General features: G+C 35.7%; 3 protein-coding genes across 3 annotated transcripts; 1 reads left to right on the top strand and 2 right to left on the bottom strand.

Moving 5' to 3' along the window:
* Nucleotides 1–8,681: 8,681 nt before the first annotated feature.
* On the bottom strand, nt 8,682–9,092 carry LOC109815488 (uncharacterized). Its single transcript, XM_020380225.1, has one exon. The coding sequence runs from the start codon at nt 9,090–9,092 to the stop codon at nt 8,682–8,684; it is 411 nt and encodes a 136-aa protein (XP_020235814.1).
* Nucleotides 9,093–12,484: 3,392 nt separating this feature from the next.
* LOC145953077 (uncharacterized) lies at nt 12,485–13,639 on the bottom strand. The gene has a single exon (XM_083066677.1). The coding sequence runs from the start codon at nt 13,637–13,639 to the stop codon at nt 12,485–12,487; it is 1,155 nt and encodes a 384-aa protein (XP_082922803.1).
* A 5,742-nt stretch (nt 13,640–19,381) lies between these two features.
* Nucleotides 19,382–20,125, top strand: LOC145953076 (zinc finger BED domain-containing protein RICESLEEPER 2-like). Its single transcript, XM_083066676.1, has one exon. It carries the CDS (start codon nt 19,382–19,384, stop codon nt 20,123–20,125), a length of 744 nt encoding a protein of 247 aa, XP_082922802.1.
* Nucleotides 20,126–23,849: the final 3,724 nt, after the last annotated feature.

Genomic DNA, 23,849 nt, shown 5'->3' with positions numbered 1-23,849 from the left:
TGGCCTTTTCCTTATCAACATTTTTCTTCTCCCTACTCATCACCCTATAACGATCTTCAATCATTAAAGCAAGAAAGCTTGCTTGGTTCAAAATGTCTTGCAGACCATTTCAAGCATCATAAAAGCTTAGATTGTTCATACGTTAATTATTATCATTAAAAAAGTTATAGGCTTGGATATGGTTCGAGTTAGTAAAACCAAGATCATATACAGACTTGCCTTCCCTAATACTCGTTACCACATCCATGGTTGCCCAGTTGTCACCAATTACAACCCTAACACCTCCCCACGAGCCAAAATGAGAAAATACCTCAACATCAATGTAATTAAAGCAGATCAATTAACCATTGAAATAACAACAATGACATGAAAAAATGGGTAAACCTCGATACATATTATTTTATCGGTCTCCACAAGAGAAAGGAAAGTACTATACAACAAAATTAATTACAGAGCAAATAGAGAGAAGCAGAATACAACCATTTTCCACCCCCCTTTCCTTCGATACCCTATGACTTATTGCTACCTCACACATAATCCCTCATGCGTGAATTGACCCTCCTCGTCCTTGCACTTTTTCGGTTGCCCACAATCATCGGATCATTTGACACCTGTCCATTCTTCCTAATAGAAATATTCTCATTCGTGTCCATTTCCTAAATTTCCCCTATGTTATTTCCACTTGTGACAATCAATCGATTGCTCATGGTGCATCCTTTGCTCTATAACATCAATTGGAGTTTTGATAGAGTCCTTCTGCATTCTTTTGCATGAATGAAGGCATCTATCTGTGCCAACAACAATGTCTCCAAGTGCCTAATATTTAAGCAACTTCGCCATCACATTTTTTTTATTTACATTGCCATAGTAGATTCTACAAAAAAATATTAAAACATATCAAGCAACTAAAAAGTAAAAACACACACACACACATATATACACACACACACACCAATGTATAATCTTAAATCAACAAATCAAAATTTAAGCTCCAATAATTATTCATTATCAAAAATAATATTAAGCTTATCTAACTTTCGACCATCATCCCATTCATAAGGAGCAAACTTTTCCCTTCCAAGATTACCATAATGAGGAAGATCTTTCGTTTTTCCCTTCCAAGATTACCATAATGAGGAAGATCTTTCGTTCAATAAAGAGGGATTCCTTGCAACAAATCATGGTTTTGAGCCAGGGCTAAATTTTGAATGAACTTCTCTTTAAACATTTTAAAAGAAGTAGTAAATAAATTAAGTAATCCTCAACCTCTCATATTGCTTAAAGAAACCTATACCTTTTCTTGGTGTTTTTAATTAAACTAAAAAAGGTAAAAGAACCACCTTACACTTAGAGTTGTTGATTAAGCTCAAGATGAAGAAATAGTAGATTTAGGTTTGATGATTACAAATATAAGCCTCTTAAAAGAAAAGAGTGCAAATTGTATCTTGTGTGTTTAAGATTTGTTACTTGTGAGATTTGTACTTTATAGGTAACTTAGCCTTATACCTATATCTAGATGTTAATTCATGATGAAAATAAGTTTTAAAAATGATTCAAAAAGAGAACTGGTATGAAAAATTGTAATAATAAGTTTTCACTTAAAATAATTGATTATCTTTAGTAATAATCGATGATTTGCTTTGTTTTTCAATAACCTGATAAACTTGGTTGTGATAATTGATTATTTAGCAAAACAAACAATTACTTCAGAAAATTGATTTCTAGAATAATCAATTAACACCTAAAAATAATTGATTAAACTATTCTTGGTTAATTTCTAGATCTTTGAAGAAATGATAGTGTTGTCAAACCACTAAAAAATTACTATATTTTCCCCTAAGATTTGTAATATACGGAACAACTTAAGTCATTCTTCTTGAAGACACAAGTTAATGAGATTCAAAATTATCACAAAATTAGGAAGGAGATTTTTATGAACATCAAAGAGAAATTAGAATATTACAAACACAATTAGAAAATTCAATCAGAAATAACATTGATTCAAGATTTCAATCGTTAGGCTAAAATTTTCACAACTCAATAATCCAAATTCAATCAACCTAAATCAATACAAGAAGCTAGATCTAAATCTAGATCTATTAAATTTCATAAAAACATGCAACGTAATCACGATCTCACATTTTCATTGAAATTCAAGAATGACAAACGACAGATTTAGGTGATTAAGTTATTTTAGGTCTATTTCTAAATCTAGATCTAGATCCAAAATTAATCTTCAAATATGACCCAAATTCATTAAAATAAAATTAATAATCATGAAGAATAGAAAATAGATCTTGAATGGAGGAGAAGCCAAAGAGAATTTGTATGGTAAATTAAAATACACCAAGAACTTGAATTTTAGCTTAGTTCATGAAATCTCAAATCAGATGAACAAATTAGCCATACATCTTCATCAAGATGCTGAAACTCCTTTGTGTAGAAAAACGTAAAGACAAAAAGATAAGAGAGAATTGAGAGAATTTAGAAAAACCTGTAAAGGAAACAATTCTAAAATATGAAAAAATGAGTATAAAATGTACATAATAAGTCTCACAAAACCTATTAATAGAGAAATATAGCGGGTCTAATATGAGTAATTAAATACCTAACCCACTAAATCAACTAATTACATCACTAAAAAAATCCTAACATTATAATCTGAAAAGAAAAATAAAATATTATGTAGGGCCACAACTTTAAAACACATTTTTGGGTCACTTAATGTCCAAACTAACCTTTTCTTTCAACAGAAAAGTTGTAGAACTCTCTCTTATCTTCTAGGTGAAGTTAGCGGAAAAACACACAGAAGGGGGGGTTGAATGTGTGTGTTAGGATTCAAAGGAAAATTTTAAAGTTATTTTCGCAAGCGTACTTTTGGTTGGTAAACTTAAGCATAATTTTCGTATAGTGATTTTTATTGATCCAAACTAATTTTCAACGTAGAAAACTAAATAGATTAGGTTTCCGTCTGAAAAATGTTATCGTCTAGTAAAGATAGTTTTCACAAGATCAAGTAAGTTTTCGTCCAAAGCTTTGTTGAGAAATGAAATAGATCAAAAGCAATATATGTAATACTAAAATGTTGAGAGCATGCACAAACAGTTATACTGGTTCACTCAATCTGAGCTACGTCCAGTTTCCTTTTGTAGAAGGGTTCCACTAATCATAAAGGATTACAAGTATTCTTAGCCACTTCTGGCTCGTCAACTAGACGCTAGTATTCTTAACCACTTCTGGTTCACCAAGTACTTTCGACCACTCCTGGCCATCGGCTTCACTCACCAACGCTAGTATTCTCAACCATTTCTAGTTCACAAGTATTCTTTCTATCAGCCTCTTCAAGCTTTACAGCAGTTGTAGGTTTTGAGTGTGTGTGTAACTCTCATAGAGAGGATAGGATAATTTCTACACTCACTAAGGTGCATAACCTTAGTTTTTCAAAGATAAGTGTTTGAGTGTTTGGTTACTCTCGTAGAAAGGATGGACTATTGGCAACACTCACTAAGACAAGCTATCTTAGTTTTTACACGGATATGCAGGAAATGCTTTGAGAAGAAGAATAGTTGAATCTTTGAAACTCTTGTATTTCTCGTTTTATTCTTTTTTCATTCTCTATCTTCTTCTTCTTGGTCTTGATACTTATATACTTCTGATAAATCTGCCCGTTGTTTGAATTTGAATTAATCCGTTGGAGCGTAATCTTTTGTTGATGCAGATGAAGGCTTTGTTCATGTTCATGCAGATCTTCTCATTTAATGCATTTGATCTTTGTATTAAATTTTTTCTTGTATTCGTGGAGTCTCTCTAAGTAGTTGATTTCTTCGATATCTGACTCCAATTATGGTCTAGTTATATTTGTACTTCTCATTAATTTAGCCATTGCGATGTTGTCTTTTCCTGAAAAGTAGGTGTCCTTTCTCTGACGCACTCGGCTTTGACTTGGGAATGCATTCTTGAACAATTTTTTACTCATGACTATGTCCTCTTATGTTTCTTGTAAAATTCCTTTCAATGTGATTAGTGGACTTCAGACGTGCTTCAACATTCACGACATCGTCTGGTTACTAGATGTTACATATGATCTTGACGCTTCTTTTCGTCTAAGTGTGGAAGTGATAACTTCTTCTTTTATATTGATTTTTCCTGATGGTCACTTCATGTCTATGTCGATGTCTTGGACATTGATGTCAATATATTGTTCAATTTTCGTCTGATGCCTCAGGCTTCTATTTGATAAACTTTTGTATCTGATTTGAGCCTGGATTAACCTTAGCCTTGACGCTGGCTTTTCTATCGTATGATATTTTGTCTAGCCAGATTGTGCTTAAACATATTCCACTATTTGAACTTTTCTTTTTCCGACTGAAATACTAATGCACACGTTAGTAATAACAATATATATTATATTTGTCATATTCAAAACCTTAGTGGGAATTGCGAGTTTCGCTTTGTCTGACTTAACAATCTCCCCCTTTTTGATGATGACAAATATAATCTATCAAGTTCATATCAAATACAGAGCATATTATCATGTAATGTGAGGGATACTTATAATCATTCCGTTTCCTGAAGTTCCTCCCCCTAAGTTAATGCTCTCCCCTTACTACGTGATTGGTTTAGTTTGATAGATTTGTTTTCTTTTTCTCCCCCGTTGTAATCAACAAAAAGAAATAGAGGGTGAGTATGACATTCTAGTGATCATCTATCAACTCCATTCCTAGCCTATCTCTCAGCCATACATATCTATCTTCTTGAAGGGGTTTGGTGAAGATATCAGCAAGTTGTTCCGCAGTCTTAACATAGATCAGTTCAAATGTTCCTTTTTGCACATGATCTCTAATGAAATGATGTTTAATCTCGATATGCTTAGTCCTAGAACGCAAAACAGGATTTTTTGAGATATTAATAGTAGCAGTGTTATCGCAGAGTACAGTAATACTACTTTCGTAAATGTCGTAGTCTTGCAGTTGATGTTTGATCCATAGGAGTTGCGTGAGACATTGTCCTGCGGCAACATACTCAACTTCACAAGTAGATAGGGCAATCGTGCTTTGCCTCTTGCTAGTCCATGAAGCTAAGCAGCGACCAAGAAAATGGCATCCTTCGCTAGTGCTCTTTCTTTCCCATTTGTCTCCTGCATAATCTGCATCACAATATCCTAGAAGAGAAAAGTTATGGCTTCTATAGAAGCTAATGCCTAGGTTAGGTGTTCCTTTTAGATATCTTAAAATTCTTTTAATTGCTTGCAAATGTACCTCCTTAGGTCGTACTTGGAACCTAGCACAAACGCAGACGCTGAACATGATGTCGAGTCTCGACATTGTTAGGTACAAGAGAGAACCAACCATCCCTCTGTACAGTTATCAACGTCTAGTGATTCTTCGTCTAGACCAAGAGTTGTTGAAGGATGCATTGGTGTCTTCATTGGTTTCACATCTTCCATCTTAAACTTTTGTTGCAGTTCTTTAGTGTATTTCGTTTGATGAATTTTAACACCTTCATCTAACTGGACGATTTGAAGTCCTAAGAAGAACTTCAGTTCTCCCATCATGTTCATTTCAAATTCGTCCTGCATAAGCTTGGAAAATTCTTGGCAGAGATTTTTATTAGTGGCACCAAAAATTATGTCATCAACATAGATTTGTACTATTATGAAATCATCCTTGATTGTTTTTCTAAATAGGGTGCTGTCAATCTTGTCTCTCATAAACTTATTATCTATTATAAATGAGCTTAGTTTTTCATACCATGCTCGTGGTGCCTGTTTTAATTCATATAAAGCTTTATTTAGTTTGAAAACATTAGATGATAGTAGTTCGTTTTCAAAACTAGGAGGTTGACAAACATAAACTTCTTTTGAGATTGTTCCGTTTAGAAATGCACTTTTGACATCCATCTAATATAATTTCATGCCAGTACATGCAGCAAAAGCAAGTAAAATTCGAATAGCTTCTATACGAGCATCAGGTGCAAAAGTTTCAGTAAAGTCTATACCTTCCTACTTTGAGTACCCTTTTACAACTAACCTTGCTTTGTTTCTTACCACGTTTCCAGATTCATCCAATTTATTTTTGTATAACCATTTTGTTCCTATGATCGTCTTATATTTGGGCTTTGGAACAAGTTTCCAGACGTCATTTTTCTAGAATTGACTCAATTCTTCTTGCATGGCCTGAACCTAGCTTTCGTCTAACAATGCTTAGTCCGTGGTTCTTGGCTCCATTTGAGATAATAGGGCGATTTGTGCTTGAGTTCTGAACGAGCTTCTGGTTCTTACTGCGTCCTTTGCTTATCCAATTATTTGCTCTTGCGGATGATGAGCCTTCTTCTACCAGTTACGATGGACTGGCTTTCTATCCTCTCCTTCGTCTTGATGAGGTGTTATTTCTTCAGACTCAGGCTTTTTTGACTAATCATTGTTTACTTGCATATTCTCAAAGAAATTGCCTAGTTATGATATTTCTTTATGAGGCTTGTGTTCGTCAAATTTAATGTGAATGGCTTCCTCAATAGTTTTAGTTCTGTTGTTGAACACCCTATATGATCTTGACCTCTCAGAGTATCCAAGTAGGATGTCTTTGTCAGTTTTTGAGTCAAATTTTCCTAAATTATCTTTGGTATTTAGGATAAAACATTTATATCCAAACAAATGAAAATATGATATGTTGGGTGCTCTCCCTTTCCATAATTCATAAGGAGTCTTTTTTAGTAAGGGCCTAATATATATTCTATTTTGAATATAGCAGGAGGTATTAACTGCTTCTGCCCAGAAATGCTTAGGTGTGGAAAAATCATTTAGCAAAGTTCTTGCCATTTCTTGTAAAGATCGGTTCTTTCTTTCTACAACTCCATTTTGCCGTGGAGTTCTAGGTGTTGAAAAGTTATGTTTTATTCCATTTTCTTCACAAAATTCTTGAAATTGTTCATTTTCAAATTCTCCCCCATGATCACTTCGAGAAGACGCAATTGATGTTCCTTTCTCATTTTGAACTCTTTTGCAGAATAAATGGAATACCTTAAAAGACTCATCCTTGTGAGTTATGAACAGTACCCATGTCCATCTAGTGTAGTCATCCACAATGACCAATCCATACCTTTTACCGCTCACAGATGCAGTTCTAGTGGGACCGAATAGATCTATGTGGAGCAGTTCAAGAGGTCGTGAGGTGGAAACATAATTTTTTCTTTGAAATAAATTTTTAATTTGTTTCCCCTTTTGACATGCTTCATATACACCGTTTGTCTGACTCACAAGATTCGGTAGTCCTCGTATGAGGTTATGCCTTTTCAGTTTTTAGATTAATCTCTGAGTTGCATGACCAAGCTTCTTGTGCCAGATCCACTGATTTTCATATGAAACTAGGCAATCAACATTTTGATTTTCTAGTTCATTAACCATTATTTTATACAAATTGTTGCATCTGTTAGTTGTGAATAATATGGATGAATCAGGTTGACTCATAGTACATTTATTTTTGTTGGAGGATACTTCATAACCACTAACGCACAACTGACTTATGCTAAGTAGATTATGTGTTAATCTTTTAACATACAAAACATTATCAATGGAAATAGAGGAGTTGATACCTATTTTACCTATTCCCATGATATACCCTTTCTGTCCTCCTCCAAATGTGACTTACCCTCCTTTCTTGGACTTGAGGTCTAGGAACATAGACCTTTTGTCCGTCATGTGTCGCGAGCAGCCACTATCCAGGTACCATGATTGGGCACTTTTTGTTTTTGTTGAACAGATCTACAACAGGCACTATTTTAGTTTTTAGTAGCCAAATGGATTTGGGTCCATGAGTGTTAGTACTAGAGGTTTTGAAATCCCTCTTCTTATGCATGTGACTACATTCAGACATAAAATGTTCATTCTTTCCATACAAGGGAGATGCATAAGTTTTTGTCTTGGCTTTGAACTCAGATTCAACAAATCCTAATCCTGTTCTATCTTTCTCACTCTTGGAATGCTTTAAAAGATGCTCAAGATTCTTAGTTCCGAATGTGAATTTTGACAGATCAGATTTTAATAAATCATTTTCTTTGGTTAATTTGATTACTTCTTCAGAAGTTGAAAGAAGTTTTGTATTTTCGTTTTTCAGTAGACGATTTTCTTCAAGTAATTCCAAAATTCTTTTCTTTTGTTCCTTATATGCTGTAGAAATCTTTGCTAAATCTGATAGAAGTTGATTGTATGCATGCTCAAGAATTTTTAGGTCAGATTCAGTTACCTCCTCATTGTCTGATTCTGATGATGAGTCTGCGTCTGCCATGAGGTAGATATTGGCTTCTTTGTCTTCTTCTGACGATGTTGTGTCAGGATCCTCCCAGGTGGCCATCATGGCTTTCTTCTTTTTGAAGGGGACAAACTTCTTCTTCTCTTTTTCCTTTTCCTTTTCCAGTTCCGGACATTCCATTTTGTAATGTCCAAGTTTCTTGCATTCATAGCATAATGGTTGTGCCTTTTCTCTTGAGGGTCTGTTGTATTTTCTCCATCGTATTCCTCCCTTTTTCTTCATCATTGAATGAATCTTTCTTGACAGGAAAGATATTTCATCGTCTGTGTCACAGGTTTCCTCACAGTAGCTATCATCAAACGTATCATTAATCTTTAGTGCTTTTGAGGAGGATGGTGTTGATTTTTTCTTTTACATGTTTAACACAATAGACTTCTATTTTCTCCCAGCATCATCTTGTTGTAACTCCAGCTCATGAACTTTAAGGAGTCCAATGAGTTCCTCCAGAGAGAGCTTTTCCAGATTTTTGGATGCTCTCAGAGTAGTGACTTGTGGTCTCCATTTCCTGGGTAAACTACGAAGTAATTTGTCAATGTGGTCAAAGTTATCATGAGTTCTACCTAGGAAGGAAAGTTTATTTAAGATGGTTTGGAATCTTCCAAACATAGTTTGTCTAGATTCATTTTCTTCCATCTCAAAAAGTTCATACTTACGTGCCAACAAGCTTAGCTTGTTGCGTTTTACCTCTAGGGACCCCTCGTAGGTTAGAGCTAGGGTGTCCCACATTTGTTTGGCACTTTTGAAGCTGTGAACTTTAGTGTATTCCTCTTCAGATAGAGCACACATGAGTGCATTGCGTGCTTTGTGTCGCAACCCAAATTTTTCCGATCTCGCGACATATGATTTAGACATCCTTTTAAAAGTCTCATTAATTAAGGAATGCCCGGACACCAGACTAATCCTTAATTAATGGTTTTGAAAAATGAGTTCATGGAGTCGCCACCAATATTTTACTCAAAATATTGGAAAAAGAAAAGATTTTTAAAAATCCAATAATGGCCTTGATAACCAGAATTGGGTTCGGGGGTCGGTTACGTGTAGGGAACGTATTAAGCACCCCTACAGCGCCCTCAATCGGTACCCTATGATGAAGTTAACGTGATGAGAATTAATAATTTAAATATTTAATCCCCTTTATTAATATATTTATTTACATGCTTGAAATTTAAATTATACAATTAACTCAAAAATGTCTACATGATTGCTTTTAATATAACAATATTTATTAAAGATAACAAAATAAATAGAGAGAGGAAGATTGATTGAAATACCTCTTGAACGAGCTTTATTGAATCTTCAAATATGAAAAAGATGCTTTGTGGCGACCTCTCACACTACAATATGCCTCACAGATCTCAAGAAATATAATAGGAAAGAGAGAGAAAAAAGAGATGCGACACAAATCTCAAGAAATACAATAGAAGGGAGAGAGATAGAGAATTTTCGTGCTCAAAGGAGTCTTATTCGAAATTTCTCTGGCCGCCCTGAGAACTGTGCCCGAGGCTTCAATTTATAGGCATCAGATGTGGGCCGGAACGGCCCGTTCTGGATTCGAAACGGCCCGTTCCAGATCCGAACGTTATGTTCAAATTAAGCACCCTGGAACGACCCGTTCTGGTATTGGAACGGCCCGTTCTGAAAACGGAACGGCCCGTTCTGGTATTGAAACGGCCCGTTCCGGTATTGGAACGGCCAGTTCCGGTATTGGGCTTTTAGGTTTTTTAGTCACGTTGAAACGGCCCGTTCTGATATTGGAACGGCTCGTTCCGAGGTTTGGAACGGCCCATTTCGATTTTGGAACAGCCCGTTCCGGCTACTAAAACAACCTTATTTGACCTTTAGGCCTTCTGATGTCTTGTTGTTTGCCTGCTTCGGGAGCTCCTTTCTTTCATGATGTAGGTCGATTTTCTTGTTTTTGTGCCCCCGGACGAAATTGGGTGTCTACAGCTGCCCCTCTTTACTTGTCCTTTGGAGTAGCTATGTGTTGTTTTTCCAAAGGCAAGTAAAGACGTAGACATTTCGTTCAGGTCTCCTCCTCGTCTCCTTGGTGTTGGCGCTTCTACGTTCCTTTTTTTGGATAGGTGTACTTGCTCATGTCCCTGCCTTTTAGAGCAGTTGAGTGTTGGTTGCATACTCTATTGGGTAGCAAGGATGACGAACTGTACACCTAATCTTTGATTTTCAAGTAGATGCTCCATTGTTTCTCTTGTGATAGTGCGTTCTTTTATTTGTAGCTTTGTTGAAGAGGGAGTATTTTCGCAGCTCAGCTTCCCTCACGGCTTTGTCGTATACCGGGTTGGGATGCGACTACGGTCTCTCCAGACCTTTCCCTCACGGCTTTGTCGTATATCGAATTGGGAGGCGAGTACAGTCTCTCCAGACCTTTCCCTCACGGCTTTGTCGTATACCGGATTGGGATGCAAGTACAGTCTCTCCAGACTTTTCCCTCACGATTTTGTCGTATACCAGATTGGGATGCGAGTACAGTCTCTCCAGACCTTTCCTTCACGGCTTTGTCGTATACCGAATTAGGAGGTGAGTACAGTCTCTCCAGACCTTTCCCTCACGACTTTGTCGTATACCGGATTGAGATGCGAGTACAGTCTCTCCAGACCTTTGTTGTATTTTGAGGAAACTGTCGATGCCCTCATTGATTTGCTTGACTTGTGGTAGATATTGCCCCAAGGATGTTGGGTAGGAGGTGTGTTTTGATGCCTCTAATTTGAGTTACTTTTGTTTTTTGTTCAGATGCTGTCAATTGGAATTTGTGTTGCCCTTTTTTGGCTTTTCTTGTCGAGATGCTAAAATGTTGAATGCTTATTTTATGCAAGATTTATTTATTTATTTTTGAATAATCCCCTTTGGATAAAGAAAGTTTTCTAAGTGTGTGAAATGTTTTTGGATGCATGCAATGTATGTTGATTTTTTTTTTAGAAGGTGACTTCCCTTTTCTATTTCTCACGAATAAACTACTCTGCCTGATGCACGACATTTAGTTGTATTGGCCGTTTGATATATTGAACCGTCTTGGGGCTTTTTTTTTTTTTTTTTGTTTAGAAACCCTAACTTTTGCCTAGGATGTATCCTAGCGGGTATTTATGCTCTTTTCTTTTGCCCTAATTTTTCCTAGGATGCCCTTTGCGGGTTTTCATCCCGGTGGGTTATTTTTTGGACATGTTTAAATTTTGACAACCATCAACAAAATATGTCATTAGGATAGGATAAGACAGAAATGAAAGAAAGGATGGTTTAGAATGAATGGGTGGTTGAGGTAAGTCAGTGTTTAAGTTTTTAAACAAACATTTCCTTGGATAATTATTATAATCACTCTTCTAATTATCTTGGACTACATGTCTGAGTCTCGGGCAGAGTCTTCCAAAAGTTTTGGCCTTTTGCAGGAGTATTCAAACTGCCTTTGGTTTTTCAACTTGAAAAGTCGTCACTCGCTATTTTTTTTTTATAATTTTTTTCTATCCCTAATTTTTGCCTAGGACATATCCTAGCGGGAACTTTTTTTTTTTTTTTTTTTGCCTAGGACGCTATTTTTGGTTTTTCATCCTAGCAGTATTTTGCAAGTGATGCCTTTGGGGCATGACACTTCTTTGCTTTAACGAAACCTCCTGCTATCTGCGCTAACGCTGCCCCCGTCCCATACACCGAGGACAAAGATGTTGCCCCGGCCTACGGGTGTTGAGAGTTCTTTCATGGACCGAGATTTGTTCTTCTTTTGTCAGCCAAATTAAGTTGATGTTTTTGTAAGACTCCTCTTGTGTAGTAAGAATCTTACGATTTTGCATTTGATCACTTTCTTATCCTTGTATGTTTCGACGGAGTGATCTCCTTATCTACCTTAGACTCAGATAATGCATCGTAGATGTTCGAAGCTTTGATTAATTTTATTATCTTTAGTCATGTCTATATTTATTTTTTTTTTGGTATTTGGGCACTATGATTGGTTTTAGATTTTAGTGATAAAAGGGAGAAGGGAATGAAACAGAAATTTGTAGAAATGACATATCTTATTGATGGATGTAAAAACTTATACAAGCCCTTATTTTGAACTTGTGACCATGGGCGAAGGTCATGAGTTTGAGCATGAATTTAAATTTACTTATTTATTTTTTTGAAAAAATAGAGAGCCCCCTACTCTAGTAATCTCTCAATCTTATACTCCAAGGTCATTCCTCGTCATGCTTGTGCAGTGGGTGCTTGTCGATGTTAGGTGTGTTGGTGTCAAATTTCAACCACCCAGCGTCTACAAGTCCTTGCACGCGGAATTGTAGGGCCTTGCATCGCTCCACGGAGTGCCCCGGAGAGTTAGAGTGATAGTCACATCTTTCCTCAGGTTTGTACCACGGCGGGTAAGGAGGGTCCATCTTCTTCATTGGAGGAAGTCGGACTATCATCGAAGCCTCTAGGAGTTGGGGTAGTAGCTCTGTGTATGTGATGGGGATTTTGTCTACTACCTTGTCGTCTCTAGGCTTTGTCTGTGGTGCGACTTGACTTTTTGGAGTAAAGATGACAGCGTGGACCCCTTCTTCCCTCTTCTTTTCATAGATCTTCCTAGGGTCATAACTTGTCGAAGCCTTCCCTATCTTCCCGCTTTTTAAGCCTTGCTCAACCCTTTCACCTATGGTGACTATGTCGGCAAAAAGGGTCGACGTGTTCCCTATCATCTTGTCATAATAGGGTCCACTTAAAGAGTTGATGAACATTGTCACCATCTCCTTGTCAGATAATGAAGGCTCTATTTGCGCAGCCAATTCTCTCCATCTCTGTGCATAGGTTTTGAAGGACTCATCGCCCTTCTTGCTCAAGCTTTGTAAATCAGACCTATCAGGAATTAGGTCGATGTTATACTTGTATCGACGAAGAAAAACATCGGCTAACTGTTTCCATGTTTGGATCTTCCCTCCATCCAACTGCATGTACCAGTTGAGAGCGACATCTGAAAGGCTTTCCTGAAAGCAGTGTATCAGGAGCTTTTCATTGTCCACGTAGGCTGCCATCTTCCTACAATACATTGTTAGATGTCCTTTTGGACAACTGGCTCCAGTGTACTTTTGGAAGTCAGGGATTTTGAATTTGGCAGGGAATTGGATGTCTTGCACCAAACACATATCCGCAGCCTCTTGAACATCAAAACTGTGGCCTTCCACAACTCTCAGTCTTTCTTCCAAGGCATTCAGATGACCATTGGAGATGTCACCGACGTTGCTAGTAGTATTGTCGTGCTGCAATTTGTTCATGGCCTCAAGCATTCTAGCCATTTGTTCCTTGAGTTGTTCAAGCTCCTCATTGAGGACACGATTTCTTTCCTCTAGATCTTCCATAGCTTTTATCTTTTGAGCTCGTGTGAGTACGGAATGTTGAAAAGCCACCTTTAAGGGACAAAATTTCCTATTAAGCTTATTTAAATGATAATGCATGAAGGAGGTCTCTCAACAAAGACTTGGTAGCCACACCTTTGAACATGAGATCAAAGTGTCCCTTTTCGTAAATTTTTATGATGTAACAAAGGTCACACTAATTGGAGTTCATCAGTCTTTGTGAGAAATCTCCTTGTGATCATAGGAATGTATGTGGTATGCATGTCCCTCCTTTTTACTCTCTCTTTTATATTTTATTATATTTTTTATTTTTGGAAAATGCATGATGCCCCCTTTTTAAAGAGGGGATGTATGATTCTCACAGATCTTATTTTCACACTAAGTTTTCTCTCACATGATAATGCATTTTTTTGTGTTTTTCTTTACCTTAGGGGAATTATAAAAAATAAATGAATGGTTTGAATAGACAAAATGCAACAAACATATGCTCATACAATGCACAAGAAGTCGCGTATAAATCCATGGTCTGTGGTCCCTATTAAGAAAAGTGCATTATATAGGACGGTTCTAATTATCCTCACTTTGGTCTTAAGGTCCCCAAGGTGCCCCCATTATAGGGATCCAGTATCTCTGTCGCCGTCACCTGGCAAACTCTAAGGTCTGTCGCAGTATTTTAGGCTAGAGTAACCGGTTATCACCTTGAGTGTGATTTTCGACAAGGCTCGCAGGCTCTAAGGCCAAACTTGGGCCGGTCGTACGTCAACCACTCCCTATGTTTAATACCCTCATGCCCCTGGGTGTAGGGGGAACTGTTGTGTGCAAAGGTTTGTGTACAATTTTTATTCCAAACATGTGCGAAATTTAAATAAACAAACAGATACCAAAGATAAATAAAGAAAACAAACAAGGTAAAGGGGAGAAATATTTAAATTATTTATTCTTATTTTACTAACTTCATCATTTATTTGGGCCTGACCCTCTTAAAACGTCCCCAGTGGAGTCGCCATCTGTCGCAACCCGAATTTTTTCGATCTCGCGACATATGATTTAGACATCCTTTTAAAAGTCTCATTAATTAAGGAATGCCCGGATACCAGACTAATCCTTAATTAATGGTTTTGAAAAATGAGTTCATGGAGTCGCCACCAATATTTTACTCAAAATATTGGAAAAAGAAAAGATTTTTAAAAATCCAATAATGGCCTTGATAACTAGAATTGGGTTCGGGGTCGGTTACGTGTAGGGAAGGTATTAAGCACCCCTACAACGCCCTCAATCGGTACCCTATGATGAAGTTAACGTGATGAGAATTAATAATTTAAATATTTAATCCCCTTTATTAATACATTTATTTACATGCTTGAAATTTAAATTATACAATTAACTCAAAAATGTCTACATGATTGCTTTTAATATAACAATATTTATTAAAGATAACAAAATAAAATAGAGAGAGGAAGATTGATTGAAATACCTCTTGAACGAGCTTTATTGAATCTTCAAATATGAAAAAGGTGCTTTGTGGTGACCTTTCACACTACAATATGCCTCACAGATCTCAAGAAATACAATAGGAAGGAGAGAGAAAAAAGAGATGCGACACAAATCTCAAGAAATACAATAGAAGGGAGAGAGATAGAGAATTTTCGTGCTTAAAGGAGTCTTATTCAAAATTTCTCTGGCCGCCCTGAGAACTGTGCCCGAGGCTTCAATTTATAGGCATCAGATGTGGGCCGAAACGGCCCGTTCTGGATTCGGAACGACCCGTTTTGGATTCGGAACGGCCCATTCCGGATCCGAACGATATGTTCAAATTAAGCACCCTGGAACGGCCCGTTCTGAAAACGGAATGACCCGTTCTGGTATTGGAACAGCCTGTTCTGAAAACAGAACGGCCCGTTCTGAAAACGGAACGGCCCGTTCTGGTATTGGAACGGCCCGTTCTGATATTGGAACGGCCCGTTCCGGTATTGGAACGGCCCGTTCCGATATTGGGCTTTTAGGTGTTTTAGTCACATTGGAACGGCCCGTTCTGAGGTTTGGAACGGCCCGTTCCGATTCTGGAACAGCCCGTTCTGGGCTACTAAAACAACCTTATTTGACCTTTAGGCCTTCTGATATCCTGTCTTGTTGTTTGCCTGCTTCGGGAGCTCCTTTCCTTCATTATGTAGGTCCATTTTCTTATTTGTGTGCCCCTAGACGAAATTGGGTGTCTACACTTTGGAGTTCAACATGAATCTTTGCTTTTGCTCTTCAGTCCATTGTGCTCTGGGTTTCTTGTTTCCGGCTTGATCTAGGGGAATGTAGTTTCCTTGCTCAACAACGTCCCACATATCTATATGACATGCATCAAAGAATGCAATCATTCTTTGCTTCCAGTAGTCATATTTCTCTCATTTGAAGAGAGGTGGTTGGTTTACGGCTTGTCCTTCGTTGTTTGAATTTGAATTTATCCGTTGGAGCGTAATCTTTTGTTGATGCAGATGAAGGCTTCGTTCATGTTCATGGAGATCTTCTCATTTAATGCATTTGATCTTTGCATTAAATGTTTACTTGTATTCGTGGAGTCTCTCTGAGTAGTTGATTTCTTCGATATCTGACTCTAATCATGATCTACGTATATTTGTACTTCTCATCAATTTAGCCGCTGCGGTGTTGTCTTTTCCTGAAAAGTAGGTGTCATTTCTCTGACGCACTCAGCTTTGACTTGGGAATGCATTCTTGAACAATTTTTTATTCATGACTATGTCCTCTTGTGTTTCTTGTAAAATTCCTTTCAATGTGATTAGTGGACGTCAGATGTGCTTCAACTAGGGCTATGCAAAAAAACTGAACCAAACCGAACCATTTAAAACTGAACCGAACTGATCCAAAAAATAACCGATCCAAACAAGAAATATCCGAACCAAACCGGTTTTGAAAAAACTAATTAACTGAACCATTTTATTTAAAATGGATCGGATCAAAAACGGTTTAAAAAGTCCATTTTAACCAAACACCGAAACACGGAACGCAAGTTACACAATCCAAATCTCTGACTCCTACCCAGTCCTGAGTCCACGACTCCACGGTGCTAAATTCCTAATTCCTAAAACCCCTGATTTTAACCAAACGCGGAGCTATTGTTGCGAAAATCCAAACGCGGAACGCTATTGCTGCGAAAATCCAAATACGGAACACTATTGCTGCGAAAATCCAAACACGGAACGCTATTGCTTCATAGGTTATTTGCCATATATGTTGTTTTAGCTTGAATGGACCTTTTTCTGTTGTTGCTTATTGCAGATTTGTCTTGTTTTTGCTCTTGGTTTCTATTCCCTTGCCCATTTCATGTCATATTATATATTCCCCAATGCTAAATTTATCATGGAATTTCAGTATGTGTAGATATATTTTTACATGTTAATCATCTTCTGTTGTTCATATCTCAGCAACTGGTCTCTGTTGTAGATATTTGTTGTAGGGCTTGATTCTGATATCAGTGATGAGGAACTCAGACAACCATTTTTGCAATTCGGTGAGGTTGTCTCTGTGAAAATTCCAGTGGGTAAAGGGTGTGGATTTGTTCAATTTGCTGACAGGTACTCTTGTAGTCTCTTAAGTAAATTGAATCCTTTTGTTTCCTTTTTTATTCCTTCTTAAACATGGAATGATGGAAATCATTTAAATATATGCTTTCTAGTGACTTGGGCTTTAAAAGTAAATAATCATAGTATTAGGAGGGAGTTTGTATGGTTAGCTTATGTTAGGATCTAATTGCAAGATTTGGAACTTGAGCTCTATATTGGAAATATGGGATTATAAGGCCTTCGGTTATCTAATTATAATGGCTAATTTTGTAATGTGGTTTTCTCAATTGTTATCAATTGTTATTTGAGCTTTCTACCCTGTCTCTTAGCTACAAATGAATTGTGTGTATGGTGATGCTAGCATTGCATTGTTTGTCAAGGCTAGTAAAAGGTGGGATCTTAGAATTCAATTGTAAGGCATGAGACTTAGAGCCCAATATCGGAAGTATGAATAAGGCCCTAAGCACTTAACTAAAATGACTAGCTTTAGTTATGTGGATCTTATCAGTTTCTATAAGTAACCAATCATACATGCAATAATATACATCTCCTAGTTACTTGCTTTTATCTAGAAGTCGTCACATTATGTTACCATGTACTTATATAATATAGGAGTGCAGCCAGCTTTTAGTAAATCTTTGTCTTATGTCAATTGTCACTACACTGTTGGACAGAGCATAGAATTATCAAGTGTATAATCATGTTCTACTTTGAAATCTTCCTGAAAAGGTTTTGATATTGCCTGTAAGTTTATATATTTGTTTTGTACCTTTCATGTTTCTATCCAGTCGGAGACATCCCTTCCCTTCTCTGTTTCTCTCTCTCCCCCCGTTGGGCCTTAGAATAACTTATTAAATTTCTCTTATATTCCCTCTCACATAAAAGCTAAGCACGGAAGAAACATATGTAAATAAAATCTCATGCTAAAAAACAAAATTAATTGAGAGAATAAGGGTAGCAAGGGTCAAGAATTGGTTTTTATCCATATTTCTATCTGGTTTAGCGTCACCTCTACCAAGTTACTCGCTGCTAGAGTACATCCTTTAATAATTCAGGAATGTTTATGTTACTGTATTAAGATTTAAAGGTCTTAAAAAATCTGAATGCACCTTTTCTATCTCGTCCTGCTATTTAAGCTCAATTCCTTACTAAAATTCTTTACTGCTACTTTTTTTTTTCTGCATGCTTTGATTCTTGAAAACTAGGTATAATTAAGACAAATGTTCATCAATTCCATGAGCATGTGGATTACTTTTCTATTGTAAAAGTTATGTTTTATTCAATTTCATTTGTAATACCTTTCTATGATCTCAATTAATTAACATCCTATTTTTCTTTTCTATTGTAGAACAACTACATGGCTGAGCTAAATGAAACTTTTGTTTCTGACACTATAGAACATTTAGCTGAACAAACGTTACCACCTAACGATTCTGAAGGGCGTAAGAATCGATCTGATGTATGAGGAGCCAAAGCCCAACATAGATAAGAGAGCTAAATGTAACCATTGTGGTACATTGATTAGGTTTGAGAATGGAAAAAGTTCTATGCGAAATCATTTACGTAGATGCAAGGGTATATCAAATCAAATGTTGAGCAAGAAGCAAAAATCAGACTCATCTGGAACCATGGTTTCTTCCCCTTCATTGGCTAGGCCCAAAATTGACCAAGCATTGAGAATTGCAATTGTCAAAATGTTTGTGACAATGGAGCTCCCATTTCGATGTATCGAGCATGAAGATTTTCGTGAGTTTTTAAGCATTGTAGCACCCTCTCTTAATGTCATCTCACGTACTACCCTAGCACGTGATATTTATAAACTTTGGGATAGTGAAAGAGAAAATTTGAAGGAATTTATTTCTCAAAACTGTCAAAGGGTTTGCCTCACCACAGACACATGGACTTCATCTCAAAATTTGAGTTATATGTGCTTGACTGCTCATTTCATTGACAACAATTGGAAGCTGCAAAAGAAGGTGTTAAACTTTTGTCAAGTCACTAGTCACACAGGAAAAACCATGGCTAAAAAGGTTGAACATTGCTTGAGTAAATGGGGGTTGAATCGTGTTCTTACTTTGACAGTTGATAACGCCTCGTCAAATGATGTTGGAATCCAATATCTAAAAAAAAGGTTAATTCTTAGAATAGTTTGGTTATGAAGGGAGATTATATTCACATGCGTTGTTGTGCCCATATTTTGAATTTGATTGTGAAAGAAGGTTTCAAGGATAACATTGATGCTATTTTGAGAATTCGCGGTGCTGTAAAATATGTACGATCTTCCCCTTCTAGGTTGGCTAAATTCAAGACATGTGTTGAGAAACAAAATATTGAATACAAAGGCCTTGTTTGCTTGGATGTGGAAACCAGATGGAATTCTACCTACTTAATGTTAGAGGCTGCATTGAAACTTCACAAGGCTTTTGAAGAGCTTGAGATGCAAGATAAGAAGTATATCGAAGAGTTAGAAAAGGTAAAAGGTGTTCCTTCATATGCTGATTGGGAATTTGTGCGTGCAATCCTACCATTTCTGAAATTGTTTAATGATGCTACTTTGCGCATGTCTGGCTCAGTTTATGTAACTAGCAATATATACATGTTTAAAGTCTTTGGAATTGGAAAGAAGATCATCCAAATGTGCAATTCTAGGGATATAAATGTATGCATTATGGCAGAAAATATGAAGAAGAAATATGATAAGTATTGGGGCAATGCTGATCGTCTAAATATGTTTTTACTTATTGCTCTTGTGTTGCATCCAGGATACAAATTACAGTTCATGCATTGGTTGATTAGTCAAAATTTTGATGGTGAGGTGGCATCTAGTTTAAAAGAAAAGGTGGAGTCTAGTTTGAAATTACTTTTTCAAGAGTATAATGGTGGAAGAGATGAAATAGAAGTTAACTCACAAGAAGCTTGATTCAATGAAGGAGGTAGTGATGACCCTTATGGTTATAACCATTTTTTTTTTTAAAGAACTAGCTCTAATAAATTTGAATTAAGCAAATACTTGGAGGAAGCCTTAGAAGAGAGTTACGTAGATTTGGATATTTTGAATTGGTGGAAGCTCAACTCGGGTAGATTTCCAATTCTTTCAAAAATGGCTAGAGATTTGCTTGCTATACCTGTTTCTACAGTGGCCTCTGAATCTGCCTTTAGTACTGGAGGAAGAGTTCTTGATCCATATCGTAGTTCTCTTACACCTAGAATGGTAGAAGCACTTATTTGCACACAAGATTGGCTTAAAAGAACACAACTACAATTGTTTTCAAATGAAAATGGGGATTTTGAAGAGTTGGAGAAATTTGAACAAAGTAACAAGCTAGATCTATTTTATACTGCATTATTGTATTATATACTTATTATAATTTGATCAATAATTGATAACTTTTTTTTTATTTTGCAGCAATTATTTCCCCACCAGATATTACTTATTCAGCCTCCACTTTTACACTTGGAGATGATTGAAGATGGATTATTTAGTTAATGATATAATTTGGACATTGTAATTCTTGTTGTGGCTTATGTTGCTTTTGACTTAATTAGTAGATATTTTGGTAGATATAATATGATCATAGTGATTACTTAGTGGATATTTTGATTTGACTTAAAAGGATATATAGCCTGCAATAAAGGATATTTTATTGGGAAACCTCTTATTGCACTCGAGTTATCCTTAAAGCCAATAACTGAGTTCTACTCATAAGCTGTCCATCAATGAAAATCTTTCCAGAAAAAAACCAGTGTCTGTTGTGCTCACTGTTGGACTGCGCAATATAAAACAACTCCACATTTGTTGGATTGCGCTTAATGTCTTCCCTGAAGAGTTTGGTGTAGAATTCCAAATCCTGGTCATCAAAGGCAAAATCCATCTCCAGATTAATCTCTTCTAATGCCTTTCGTCATAAGAAGATTTTGGCAGTTATATACAATATAAATTTCTTATTATTATAGTTTAAAACTGGTTAATAAATCTGGTTCAAAAAATTGGTTTAAAAAATCTAGTTCAAAAATTTGTTTTAAAAAACTGGTTCAAAAAATTGGTTTAAAAAATCTGGTTCAAAAATCTGTTTTAAAAAATTGGTTAATAAATCTAGTTACAAAAATTGGTTTAAAAAATCTAGTTCAAAAATCTATTTTAAAAAACTGGTTCAAAAATCTGGTTCAAAAAATTGGTTGAAAAATCTAGTTCAAAAATCTGTTTTAAAAAACTGGTTAAAAAATATGGTTCAAAAAATTGGTTAAAAAAATCTAGTTCAAAAATCTGTTTTAAAAACTGGTTTCAAAAAACCGGTTTTAAACCGGTTTTTTATCCGATCCATTTTGAAAATGGATTAATCCATAAATCTGGATCTAAATTGGTTCGAAACTGATCCATTAATTAGGTTCGGTTCAAAATCGGATCAGTAAACCGGATCGGATCAGAATCTACTAAACCAATCCATTTAAAAGCGGATCAGATTGGTTTGGATTGGTTTTTAAAAACTGATCCATGCCCACCCCTAGCTTCAGCATTCACGACATCGTCTGGCTACTAGATGTTACATCTGATCTTGACGCTTCTTTTTGTCTAAGTGTGGAAGTGATAACTTCGTCTTTTATATTGATTTTTCCTGATGGTCACTTCATGTCGATGTCGATGTCTTGGACATTGATGTCAATATATTGTCCAATTTTCATTTGATGCCTAAGGCTTCTATTTGATAAACTTTGTATCTGATTTGAGCCTGAATTAACCTTAGCCTTGACGCTGGCTTTTCTATCGTCTGATATTTTTTCTAGCCAGATTGTGCTTGAACATATTCCACTGTTTAAACTTTTCTTTTTCCGACTGAAACACTAATGCACAAGTTAGTAATAACAATATATATTATATTTGTCATATTCAAAACCTTAGTGGGAATTGCGAATTTCGCTTCGTCTGACTTAACACTAGGTCACCAAGAATGTCCAAACACAATGTTGGGATCTCTAGATATGACCTACACAAGAAATAATGCCAAAATAGAAAAAAAAATTACAGGAATTAACTAAAATTTACTACAAAGAACAAAATTATTCACTAGAACAAATCAAAACTAATATATCACAATATGATACTAACAAAATTCAAAAAAACCAAAAATAATGCATAGAAAGATATACAAAAATTGATCTATCAAAAACAAAATAATTGATTATTTACGTAAATAATCAATTATTTCTATCAAAAAACTTTATGTCATTTTTCACATTCAAAATAGAGATACTTGAATCTTTGTGATATTATTTTGAAAAATACTCTTTTGAAAAATGTTTCTTTTTGCAAGAAGTGGTTTAATACCCTTTGTGGGAACCTCAAGAAAGAATTCAAGAATTGAATTGATCATCATCTTCATGAAGTTATAGGATAAGCTACAATGATTTGATTTACCTACTCCAATATGTTATATACATTAGATGAAATTGTTCTTTAATCTCTATAACTTGTTTTCTTAAGTAGGTTTCTTTGGAAATAAAGAATCTCGTGGTGGGCTACTACAAGTAAGTGTTTATTAGGGTGTAAAAAGTGGTTTCTTAATATTGTAGAAGTGTATTACAAGTGGTGTTGTCATTGTAAAACTTTTGACATTAAAGTAATGAAAAAATCTCAATGGGATTGATTGGGAACTAGATGTAGGTCACAAATAGATGTGACTAAATTAGTATGATTTGGTTGATTATTTTTCTCTATCCATATACTTATCTTTACATTCTTGCAAATCTAATTTTGTGCTTGATGTTATGTGACATGAAACATGAACATTGCATATAGAACTAAGTAATTTTTATTTTGCTTAATGTCTCAACATCATATCCTATATACAACTATATATCAATATACTTTTTTGGAAAGTTTTAGAAAAGTTTTATAAAACCAAAAAGATTCAAGAAGAAATTTTAATAATCAATGCACCCCCTCTTGGTTAAACTATCTTTTCTAACAATTAGTATCTAGAACAAGGTTCTTGAAAATTAATCAAGTGTATTTAAAATTGTTAGGAATAATTTTCCATATGGTAAGGGAGTTTCAATACATAGACCTCATATTTTCAATGGTAAAAATTATGTATATTGGAAAATAAGAATGAAATTTTTATTGAAGCATTTGATATAGCCATATGGGATGCTATTGAGAATGAGCCATATATTCTTATGAGCGAAGAAAAGGGTGAGAAGAAAGAAAAATATTGGAGTAAGTGAAGTAATGATGGAAATATAAGAGCACAATATGATTATACAGATAAAAACATCATTACATCTACATTATCTCATGATGAATTCTTTAGAGTTTCTCAATGTAAATCTTCTAAGGAAATATGGGACACTTTGCAATTGACAAATGAGAAAACTAGTGATGTTAAGACATCTAGGAAACACACACTAAATAGAGAATATGAACTGTTGCGTATGAAATAAGGTGAAAGTATTTTGATTTTTGAAAACGTTTTATGCACCTTATAAATCACCTTATTGACCTTGGAAAAAAATTGAGGAGGAGGAGCTGAATCTCATAAGTACTGTGATGTTTGGATAGATCATGGCAAGCCAAGTGACAACTATTAAAGAGTCAAAGGACTTGACTTTAATCACATTAGCTACTCTCTTTGGTAAGTTGAGGGAGC

The sequence above is a fragment of the Cajanus cajan genome, chromosome 11, assembly GCF_000230855.2.
Source record: "Cajanus cajan strain Asha chromosome 11, NIPB_CcT2T_4, whole genome shotgun sequence".
In the NCBI taxonomy this organism is placed as follows: Eukaryota; Viridiplantae; Streptophyta; class Magnoliopsida; order Fabales; family Fabaceae; genus Cajanus; species Cajanus cajan.
Note: the sequence above shows the minus strand (reverse complement) of the source record. Positions and strands in the feature narration are given on the sequence as shown.